At 37.8% G+C, this 12,419-nt stretch overlaps 1 protein-coding gene across 1 annotated transcript in view; it reads right to left on the bottom strand.

Annotated features, from left to right (window-relative positions):
- Positions 1-1,850: 1,850 nt before the first annotated feature.
- Positions 1,851-12,419, bottom strand: part of SYCP2 (synaptonemal complex protein 2) — a 68,345-nt gene continuing 57,776 nt past the window's right edge. Inside the window, 8 exon segments of the mRNA XM_074969569.1 lie at positions 1,851-1,922; positions 2,298-2,354; positions 3,730-3,808; positions 4,169-4,227; positions 5,272-5,371; positions 5,455-5,549; positions 7,168-7,295; positions 8,500-8,580. Of these exon segments, the coding sequence (XP_074825670.1) occupies positions 1,851-1,922; positions 2,298-2,354; positions 3,730-3,808; positions 4,169-4,227; positions 5,272-5,371; positions 5,455-5,549; positions 7,168-7,295; positions 8,500-8,580 (671 nt within the window).

The raw sequence follows: 12,419 nt of genomic DNA, 5'->3' as shown, positions 1-12,419 counted from the left end.
GAGACCCTGGAGAGTTATGTCAAAGAAGAGAAAATGGAATTTGATAAACATTAAGGAAGACACAGAGGATGGTGAGATTCAGCAGGGAATGTCTATTGTTAAGTGGCAAAATTGGTTTTGAAAAAAAATGACAACGTCCTGTGCAGAAGAGTCTGCAGGGTTTGGATGTGTAAGAATCCTATCAATGCAAAGCAAAACCAAGACAACTCCTAAAAACGAGGAAATCAATGTATTCAGACTTTCACCAATAATGCTGCTTAATAAAAATAAATTATAATAATAATAGCAGCATAACACAATAGTATGGGGCAGGAATGGGGGTAGTGGAAATGAGGGAAAGGAAATGTTGTGGTTAAAAGATTGGAAAAAGTGGTATGAGAAGCAAATGTAAGAGACAAGTGGAGCTGAAAGTAAAGGCCATGGTGTCACCAGGGAACAAATCTAGGGAGGAAGAGAGGTATCTGAGGGCAACAGAAAAAAAAATCAGAGGCTGACAGGGTAATGAAATAAGTGACAGTGAAGAGAATGTGTGATTCTGCAGACAGCAAATGGAGATCAGTGTGTTAATTTTGAGACAGAATATGATGAAAATAGTTTGGAAAATACCAGATTTACAGAATAACTAAAATGGTGAAAGGGAAAGTTAGTTTTAAGTTGGACAACATATTAACAATCTTCAGAGAGAGGTTGGGCCCTCTAAGGTATGTAGAATTTATGAATTATTTTCCATATCCCTCACTTCTTTTTGGCAATCTGGTGATATGCTTAACTTCAGTTTCCTTCAAGAGCTACTGATGAAATGGAAAATACTATAGTTGCAAATCCATTATTCTCAAAAAGTTTACAATCTAAACTGAGTATGACAAGAGAAAATCCTGGGAGCGATCACAGAGGCAAGGATGTTGGTAGAAGGAACTCAAAGAGCCCTATAAATGTTATAGGTTTACTTAAGTAATATGCCTGTTAGTTACTGTTTTTTGTTAAATTTAAAAGGAAAGCATTGGTTGAAAGATTGTGGAAAAAAGAGAGGGTGGCTATGAGCATCTGAAGGAGAAGAGAGGTTGCATGGCATATAAATTCAGGGAGAATATTGTAGACACTGAATAGCAGCATGGGGGAAAAGTCAATTATAATCCATCATGATACATAGAAATCTCATTTTGGTTATGGACATGCATAACTATTACAGGATGTATTTCTATACAAAGGGCAGGCCATCCTGGATGATCTGTTTTAGAGAGCTTTACCAACCATAGATTTACAAAGACTCCGAATTCAAAATGGCCTAAAATATGCACCCATTTGCTTAGGCCTTGTGATAATGCCGCAAATTTGTAAATATGAAAAAAGACTCAAAGTATATTTTTTCTGAAATGTTTAATACATATTTTCAATATGGTTAAAACATATATATATTTTTACAAAACATTTTTAGTCAATGACTAATTCCAACTGAAAGCTAATACCATAAGTAAATAGGATACAACTTTCAAAAATGCCATTTGATCTCCTTTTAATGTGCTAAAGAATGTATGGTCAAATTCTGTGTCTGGTTGTGTACAACACAGCTCCTATTAATTGCAATAGAAGTCCTGTGTACACATACAAATCCAAAACATGACGCTTACTTCAGTTTTAATTGAAAATTACTCCTTTTTTCTATGTCAATTAAATAAACCTTTTAAAATGACCCCTTGTTAATAAATATTCCTAATTTATTATGTGAAGATCTTTTTAAAATAGCACTTCTTTAAAAAGCTGTCAGTAAATATGCAATTGTCAAAACTTCCCATTAGTGAAAAGTAATCTAAATATAAACAAAAGTTTTCAAAATATATGAATTTACAATATTAGAATTTTCTCCCTCCTGACAGAAAGAGTGTCTGCAATCCTCTGCGAACATTAAACAGCTCCTCTTCATGCTACGGTAGAACAGTATCACATTTATTATACAGTTTAAAACAAACTTTCTAAAACTATCACAGAATTCAGGCAGATATTGCAACATTAGAATGGTCTTTTTCCTTCTCGTGCTAATATTAACTCTATTAAAACACAAATGAGGCACTACATAAGCATAAAACTAAAAGAGTATATACATATATATCACTTTTTATGTATTAAAAATTAAGCATTGTTTTAATGATATTATTTATTATAATTTCCTTTTTGCTTCAAATGACAGCGTACTAGAAATTGCATCTTGAAAGGAACTTTTTAAACAGTGAATGTGCAGATAATTATGTTCTTTTAGGAAAACATACAAAAACAAATTGAGACAAAATAACTTTATTTACCATTTCTTTAAGAAGCTTCTCCTGAAGCCCTTTCATGTCTTCTTTCATTAGATGCATCTATAAAAATTGACAACATATGTCATATACATAAATTTTCTTTTCACAACTGACAATACATTTTAATGAAGACAATTATGCCCTCAAATTAAATGTAAAATCAGATTGTACTAATGCTCAGTCTTCCCATCGTTCAAAATAAGGCTGTCCAGGAAACTGGTGGGAAATATTCATCTTTTTAGGGCAGAACCAACTAAGTACTATGGCATCTACTCCAAATTCTGACATTAGCATCAACTTGGATGCCACAAGTATGCAAACATGAAATTTTACATCTTCTCTCTATTGCACTCAGACAATTTTTCCCCTCAGATTGGCTGAGACAGGGGTTTAGGAATTGATCCTGCAAGGAGCAGGCGTTTATGCAACAAAGTACTTAAGCAACTACTTAATTTTAAATACGTAAGTAGTTCCACTTACTTCAATGGGATTACATACATGAGTAAAGATAAGCACATGCTTAAGTGTTTTCAAGATCAGGGCCCTAGATATGACAGAATTGGTTGAGACTCAATCTACATATAGCAAAGATGTTGGATAAAGGGAAACATCTAGAGATCCTCCTTGATTGAGGAAGCATAGCGGCCCTTTGTCAAAGGAGTTAACAACTTAAAGGTAACTCTGGATCTTTCATTATTTCGGAGACCTTGTGTGACCTTTGTAGCCACAAGTGACATTTTTTCATCTGTTTGTGAGTACCCATTTCTCTCCGATGTGGACATTGTCATTTATGATTTTCATATTAGATTATTGTAATGGTCTCTATACAGACTTCAAGATTAGCCCCACTCAGGAGATACACCTAGTGCACAATGCAGTGTCCTGTTCACTGAGCAGTGCTGGTTACAAGGAACATATTATACCAGTACTCCAAAGACTGCAACTACTTCCTGCTCACTCACTCCCTGGTGAAATTCAAGATATTAATAATATCCCCAAAGAACTACAAGTTTGGGTGCCTGAACGGTAGCACTTAAGCTAGAGGTGCTTGATGTTTTCTTAATTGCGAGGCAGGAAAAAACTTGAGGAAGAGAGAAAAACTGAGAGGACAGTTGCCATACTGCTTGTTTCTAATTGGCTCTTTCCTGCATAACTGAAATACTGGTGAGTAAAGCTGCAGAATATAATATAAACTATGCTGCATGGCCATGAAATTTCTGCCATGATTATCAAATTAGGTGTTCATCTCTTCTAAAAGGGTAATATTAAGTCCTTAACATTGCACAAGTTATGGTCAAATTAAGGAAAAACGTTATTAAAAAGTATCTAGAGGATATTAGTATAATGCTGGCAGTAAAGACTTGGCCTATAAAGAAGTAATCAGGTGACATAATGTAAGAAATCAAAACAAAACTAAAGAGAACAAATGTCATACCTCAGAAGTAAAAATATTTTCCTCATAGTTAACACTGTGGGAGATGTGCTTTTCAAATGAAGTTTTAAGAATCTGAATCCTAACAACAAAAATGCAAATTAATGATCTTTGCCATATATGAAAATACCACAAAGATCTTGAATAGGGCAATTCAATTTTTAGTCTAACATACTACTGAAAAACATTGATGACCATTATTATCCGTATTAATGTAATATTCCACTAGACTCTGGCAGAAATTTATGTGGATAACAACATTATTTATTAATGTTTTCATATACAGCGCTTTTCATCCATAGATTTCAATATGTTTTACATACAGATGATGAAACGAAGGTGTAGAGCATTAAGTTACTTGGCTCAAAGTCATATATTGAGTCAACTGCAGAGTCATGAATGGAATCCAGGTCTCATAACAACATTAACAAACCCCACTAACCTCCGCTGTTCATTTTTCTTGCATGCACTAAACGTAAGTGCATGTTTTTTCCAAAAGTTCTAAAAAGAAATAAAATAATTAACTGAACCAGTAAGAAGTTAATCCACGGAATGTAGGACTTTTTAAAAAAAAAATAGGTTTCAGAGTAGCAGCCATGTTAGTCTGTATCCGCAAAAAGAAAAGGAGCACTTGTGGCCCCTTAGAGACTAACAAATTTATCCGATGAAATGGGCTGTAGCTCACGAAAGCTTATGCTCAAATAAATTTGTTAGTCTCTAAGGTGCCACAAGTACTCCGTTTCTTTTTTAAAAAAGATAGGTTTCTCCTGTTCCCAAATAACCTATAATGACAGACTAAGAACAGAATGATTAGGCATTCTACAAGAGCCCATCATATCCTCAGGTGTTTTAAAAAATTAAAGGCTCAGTGGGGCAGGATCAAACTGTAAAGCACTCATCTTTAACTCAACCAGCAATTTCAGCCCATATTTCCCAAAATCTATTGTGAATGGCTGTTTCCCCTACTGGCAAACAGAAAGCCCAAGACACTTTGATCAGACAATCCAAAACAGGGTTCAATGTGGTTAAAATTAGACTAAATTTGTTCTAATGCGTGATTTACGTTTTATTTTAAGCTCTTTCCAGAGTAAAAACCTAGTGTACTAATCCACTGTCTTCACCTTAATATTAATATTCTTATTGTTAATTTTACATTAAAGCCAGCAGCAGACTCACCAAAGTCCAAGGTGAGCCATTTGGATACTAAATTGAAGTTTCCATCTGAGTTAACTAAGGCCTATGGAGGCTAGGAGTCTAATTTAGAATACACAATAAATCAATTTCAAAGGCTGGATTTGTTTGCCTGAAACATCCTAACCACTTAGTAGTTTCTCTGAAAATAAAAATAAAGCCAAATGCCAGGAAGATGGTAAATTTTTGACTTTATGCAAAATGTGTAGCTCTTTTTTTATAGCAAGTTACAAAACACATCTTCTCAGAGCCAGTAGTAATGGTCCACAGATAAATGCCATACAAAAAAAAAAAGAGAAAAATCCAATATTTTTAGAAAACAGATTTTTTCCATTAAATAATTTAAATACAAACCAATAATTCTTTCTCCATATTTTTCAAAGATTGGGAATCTTTTTCAAAACTCTCAAGCTCCTCTACGATGGTGAAATGAAATTTGTCCAGTTGCTTTATCCTACCAAAACAGAAATAAACTAAAAATAAAAAAGCATTTATGTCATTCAAATTAAGTTTTTGAATAAGAATTCTGCTACAGACCTGCATTCATGCAACTGACAATTCATTGTTGTCAAATGCTGCTGAGCTGTTTTCAAGGATTGCTTGGTAAAGTGGTCCATTCTTCTTGAGCGGCTCTAGAAAGATAATTGTTTAATTGACTGAGAAAAGAATGATAAAATACTGTATTATAAAACATAACCACAGTAGTTACTTATAAAAGATCACAGGTTACAGTGGACAAAAGTCAACATTAACCCTCAGATCAGGGACATTCCTTTTGCTTTCCCTTGAAAATCGACCAAAATATAGTTGAATTATAAGTCTCTGAAAAATCACTGTTTGCATATACTTACTAGAAGTTAGTTAGAGATGGATAGCAAAATTCTACAAGCATCCTGTCTTCACTGAGCATGCTCCACCTCCAGAGAGCTCACTGAGCATGCTGTAGCCTAGACTGAACAGGTCTTTTTTTCTGTTTGTTCATGTCAGGGGCAGCTGCATACCAGACTTGAGAGCAGGGAGACTACCTCTCCTGTGCTCTCAGCGTTCCCCTGCAGTGCCCAAGTGAGTGGAAAAGGAGGAATTAGCAGAACTTGAATGCAGAGAAGGCGCTACAGGGCAGGAGAAGGTTGGAATTGGAGGAGGAGGAAGGAGGACAGGCTGGGAAGGGACAAGAGCAGAGAGGGACAGACACATGGGACACAAGCTGCAGGAAGACATACTAGGGGACACAGGGACAAAAGGGTCTAACCACTGGAACATACCCCCTCTAGAACCCAGAATGAAAGTCAGGATTCAGTCTTAACATTCCTCTGTTGTCAGCAAACACTGTGAAACTCACTGGCAAAGTGTCTCTCATTTCCCTCAAGTAACGACCAACTACTCCATAACTCACAGAGGTCTTTGCTGTGGATTTAATGGTTCCAAATCTGTTGATGGACCCATATGTAGGGTAAACACAGTTCTGCATAATGGAATTTGTTTTATCATTTTGTGTTTTTGAAAAACTAGCAAATTACATCGAAAAAAATCACTATGTAACTTGAACATCGTTTTATCGAAGTCAAGTCATGCCAGAATTGAGATTTCCTGACCAACCCTAATTTGTCTGTCCTATGCGTATATATTATGATTATAGACTTTATTACATGATCACATACAATTTTTTTCCACAGGACCCATGCTTCATTCAATGCACAGGATGAACAGAACTCAGGCAGTGAAACAAGGTTGTTGTCTATATGGACAACTATCCATCAATCTCCCTTCAGCATATTGGGGATAATAACATTACCTCAGCCAGGTGTGTTGTGAAGATAAATGCATAAATGTTTCTGAGGCACTCAGATGCAACAGTGATGAGTGCCCCCCCCCCCAAAAAAAAGAAGAAGAAAAAAACAGATCCTGAGGAAATTAATAATTCTGTATGCTGGGCAGGGTTTGACTGGTATGTAGTAAATGTAACATGGGGCCACCACCGAAGGATAAAAAGAAATACTGAAGAATTGCCTCAATCCTTGAGCAGAGTCCGACCTGTGCACTGAATGAGGCAGAGGTCCTGAGGAATGATCATGTAATTAAAAGAATGCCTCATAATGCATATGCAAAAAGGGTGCCATATAAAGGCTGCGCAGACAACCTTTATTCTGGAATTAGTTACTAACTTTTCAGTCTTTGACATGGCAACCTTATATGAGAATGAATGAATGAAAGAAACACAGTATTTTTTCTACACACACATATATAGCTTACCTGAATTTTCCTAGTAAATTCTTTATGGAGCTTCTGACCTATCCCTACACTTGAACAACCAGGGTCCCAGACCTCTCCATCCAAAACAGACAACTCATTTACAGACACAGTAGATATGCTCTCGGACACTGAAAATTTGTAAAAGATCATATGTAACGTTAGAGAATTAGGAACATACTAATGTATCATCTGTGCAGTATAAGTTATTTCAGTTCTGAGGCCTGGGTTTATAAATCCCAAGACTAGGGCTCATGTCAACTTCAATTGCATCCAGTTTAATTTCAGAAATTAAACTTTTCACCTTCTTCTATACTATTACTATACATTGATTTTCAAATGTGCAGAGATTTCCCAGCAATATAGACTGAATAGGCTGAACAGGAACAATATGGGGCTGACTGTGCCACCCTTACTCAAGTTAGTGGGGACTTACTCAGGGGAGTCGTTTCAGTGACTTAGTGGGACTATTCCCCCTAAGTAAGTGCTCCGCAGGCTGAGTAAGAGTCATACAATCTGACCCCTTGCATATAATTTTGGTATAAAAACAGGGTAAGTCCGTTGAGGAAAGCATAATGTAATCCTTATTGGGTTAGTGTAATGTAATATGTATACTAACCCCTTTCCGGCTTTAACAGATTTCATTTGTATATGGTTGATTTGTTTCTTTCTAATTTTTTTTAAACATGTCAAATGTTTTGCATGAGACATTATTTATCAGGGATTTGAAATCTATAATTGTTAAATATAGTATACTATTTAGAAATTCGGTAAAAAGCCTATTATCCACCCAGTCACTAAAACATCTCCAGAGATTTATCAAGTACACATGTATTACACACATACTCTCTCTCCCTTACCTCTTCAGTTTACAGGGGCAACACCACTCTAAATACATAAATGACATTATATCAGAGCTTTAAAAAGTTGAGCATGAAAAAAGCAGGCCAATATTAGACCTTTTGAAAATCTGCCCCAAAACATTGCACACACAAATTTGGCATGTCATTGCATACTTAATGTTTGAAAATTAGGACTCAAATGGATAGATCTCTCAGAAGGTAAAATGTTATGTCTAAAGGAGATATCCTGAAGTCCTTACGCAGGCTATGACCCAACCATACCTTGAATTTGCATACCATCCTTACTACTAAAGGATTTCAAAATGCTTAAAAAATTTAAACATATACCAATACAAAGATAAAACAGACATTGTTATTTCCACCAAAGAGATTGCAACGACTTCTTGAATGAAATTTAGCTACTATTATATCGCACACAACAATTTAACATATAGCAATTTAGTAAAGAAAGTGATGACAGACGATTTCTTACCAGTTATTTCGTTTGTTGCAGCCCACTTCTTCCCTTTTCTGGGAAATGAATGAGTCCTTGCACACTGCGTTATGGATTTCCCTAGCAGGAAGCAAGGACACAACAAATTCTATGAGCCAGCCGAGGTTTAAAAGTGCCCTCCCCAAGTCTAAGACTTCTTTGCCTCCACTCTTATTGCAAGCATTGAATCCATGCTTCAGCTAACTCCCCTAATTTCGCTTCTTCTTCTTCAGGTCTGATGAAAGATGGTAAGGAGGAGGAAAGAAGAAAAGACAAGAAAAAGCAAGAAAGGAGAACAAGCAGAAAAAAAGGACAGAGGAGCTAGAGTGTCATCCAGCTCTAGTTCCCAGAATTCAGGACTTTCAGTTGTGTGTCTCTACAGCCCTTTGGGGTGGGAGTGAGACCTATTGGGAATGAGGTCTTCTACCAGAGTATCTTATGTCCATGGGCTTGACCCCTAAGTATTCTCAAAGTTAACTCCTCTTCTTCTAGGAGCCCTAGGTGAAGCTCATGATCAGCCCTGCTGTCCCAGGCCACCAGTTTCACTGTTGTACTGCTGAGCATGATGGGGCCTTTTATCTTCTACTACGTGTTTCTCCTTCCAGTCAGTGCTCCTCTCCCTATCCCCAGCGAGTCTCATGCCAAGGAACCGGTTGAGGGAAGTACATATCAGAGTAGGGGGCACTCGTTTATCTGATACACCTGCAGTGACTCCGAATTATTTGCCTCCTTACTTCCTAACAGATAGAGACATAACAGTCTATGGAGAATGTATTCCTGTTTCAGTAAGAGAAAGAAGTGATCTCAGACAACACCTTATCCAACTGGTAAACTATTGCAAATTTAGGTAGGCAAAATATAAATATTCAGATTCCAATTTGGAGAGAATACTGGGATGCATCTCTTGTGAAACATGCAATTAGCTCTTTACTGACTATAAGTGATCAAACTTCTGTTTGTTTATTCATCTGAATGATAAGAAGTCGACTGCTGTGTTTCTTGAACATTTATGTTATTAGTTAAGGAAAGAAAATTTTCCACAACATTCTGTATCAACGTCTTAGAGAAGAGCAGGTAATTCTCTTTTCTTAAATGTCTGCAATAAAAATGGAGCTTATTAAGAGGTCCTAAAGTAGGGTGACCAGATAGCAAGTATGAAAAATCAGGACAAGGGGTGGTGGGTAGCAGGAGCCTATTTAAGAAAAAGCTCCAAATATCAGGACTATTCATATAAAATCAGTGTTGGATCCTATTAAAGAAGTTCTGTATTAAAATCACAAATGAGTTTGATTCCCCATAGTTTAAATTCCAGGGTATTACTAATTAAGAGGTCTCTTGGGTTTTGGTACTGTTTCTCTCCCTCTATGTGTGAAACTTGCAAGCTGCTAATTGTGTTAGTACATTCTAAGACAGAGTCTGTTCTCAAAGCAATTCACAAAGACTCAAAGCAATACTCTAACAACAGAAACAGCACCCAGAGACTCCCCGCCCTTTTGTTGTATTAACAATTGTGATTAAAATAGAGATAGAGGATGTATGTGGACGGATGCTTGGTGTGGATAACAACTGAATGATCAGGGAGGTGCCAGCCTAAGAATCCAGTGTCCATCGGCTGAAGAAGGCGTCAAGTGGAAATAACCAGAGGACCCCCGGAGGGCAGACTGGAATCCACCCAACAGCCTCAAGAATGGGAGAACCAAAGAACAAGATAACTTCTTGGAGCCGTCAGGAATGTGCTATCTGCTGATTGATTCAGCAACAGCATGATGAAGCAATTCCCATAGACTGGCATAGGAAGAAATTCCTATAAAAATAGACTCTTAAAAAGTGAGAACTTTGGGGTCTGATTCTGCAAACCAACTTCCAGGAGCATCAGATGAGCATCTGACAAGGCCCTGCTCCCTCCTCATGTCCAGGCCACCTGGCCAGTGGCTTGGCATGAGCAACTCTAAGGCTGGTAACTATGATGACAACCTTGCAGAACCTCTGTGTGTGTGTGTGTGTTTGTATGAATGAATGAGTGAATAAAGATGAGATTGAATGGAATGTTACAGCTATAACTAACTGCTTACTATAATAACAACCTTGCAGAACCTGTGTGTGTGTGTGTGTGTGTGTGTGTTTGTATGAATGAATGAGTGAATAAAGATGAGATTGAATGGAATGTTACAGCTATAACTAACTGCTTACTATGATAACAACCTTGCAGAACCTGTGTGTGTGTGTGTGTGTGTTTGTATGAATGAATGAGTGAATAAAGATGAGATTGAATGGAATGTTACAGCTGTAACTAACTGCTTACTATGATTCTTTCTGTATTCACAATAAATGTGGTATTTTGCCTTTTTCCCTTTAATAAGATCCTGCTGGTTTTTAATTTATTGGTATAACATTTTGGTGGAGAATTGCGAAAGGGGGAATATTGGTAAAAAACCTCAGTTATTGTAAATATTGGTGTGCACACCGCCAGCTCTAGTGAGCTAGGCATTTCTATTAGGTTAACCAGACCTGCTGGCCTCCGAGAAGGTAGCAGGGGACCTGCTGGCCTCCGAGAAGGTAGCAGGAAAAACAGATTAAACCAGACCTGCTGGCCTCCGAGAAGGTAGCAGGGGACCTGCTGGCCTCCGAGAAGGTAGCAGGAAAAACAGATTAAACCAGACCTGCTGGCCTCCGAGAAGGTAGCAGGGGACCTGCTGGCCTCCGAGAAGGTAGCAGGGAAGAACAGATTAAACTAGACCTGCTGGCCTCCGAGAAGGTAGCAGGGAAAACAGATTAAACCAGACCTGCTGGCCTCCGAGAAGGTAGCAGGGGACCTGCTGGCCTCCGAGAAGGTAGCAGGGAAGAACAGGTTAACCGGACCGGCTGGCCTCCGAGAAGGTAGCAGGGAGAAATAGGTTAACCAGACCTGCTGGCCTCCGGGAAGGTAGCAGGGGACCTGCTGGCCTCCGGGAAGGTAGCAGGGGAAAAACGCATAGATTAAGCTATGATTTCAGAATCTAGGCTGTGTCACTTGCTAAGTAATACCAGCAGTGACAAAGAGATTGAAATATCCATGTTAAGATGTTTAAAAGAAAACAGGGTAAGCCAGTACCAGAGGGAGGAATGGAGTCAGAAGGAACTCCAACCTCACCTTTTGTTAAAGAAATTACACCTTTTAAACAAAACCTTCAAAAATTTGGGCACAGTCCTTGGACTAAACAAGCCCTAGCTGATCTCTGCACTATTTCGGACCTAGAGGATAGATTGGCTCAGTATATCCTCATATACAAACCTTCTAGTGCTGCCAAAAGAGATGCAGCAGCAATTTGGTTGTTGTGGGAGGCATGTAAGGATTCTTCCCTCCGCTTGTCTTCATGTAAAGAGGAAAAGGCACAAACGGAAAAGGGAGCAGACAATTGGAAGGTGCTGGCTACAAATACCCAAAGCCAGCTGAAAATAGTGAAAGAGGCACTCCAGGAATACAAAAAGAGTGAAAAAGTTAACTCTGCAGAGGCTGGAGGGAGGCAGGTAAAGGGGGAGAAGGTCCTATGTATGGCACCCCCAGGCATAATTACAAAGAGAAAGAGTAAAAAAAAAAAAAGTTAACTCTGCAGAGGCTGGAGGGAATTAAGCAGCTAAACTTTGTGAAAATGTTAAAAAGGAAAAAAAAAAAGTGTTAGAGAAAGAGCATTCTTGGTTTCTTTGCAGCCATTCTGAGGGAAAAATGGGCCCTTTTCCAAAGGAATGTCTGTAAATTAGCCAGGCAAAAGAAACTGATTAAAATCATTTGACTGGACAATTTAGTCAAATTTGCTAAAAGAACATAAGGGGGTTCTATTGGAACTTAACTGCCTCAAATGTATAAAGGGAATGTAAGATGTAAAAAAACAGAGCAACGTGGAAGGGATGTTAAAGAAAAGAAAATGTGTATGTATCTATCT

Source organism: Natator depressus, chromosome 13, assembly GCF_965152275.1.
Source record: "Natator depressus isolate rNatDep1 chromosome 13, rNatDep2.hap1, whole genome shotgun sequence".
Lineage (NCBI taxonomy): Eukaryota > Metazoa > Chordata > Testudines > Cheloniidae > Natator > Natator depressus.
The sequence above is the reverse complement of the archived record's forward strand: the minus strand, read 5'-3'. Positions and strand labels throughout refer to the sequence as shown.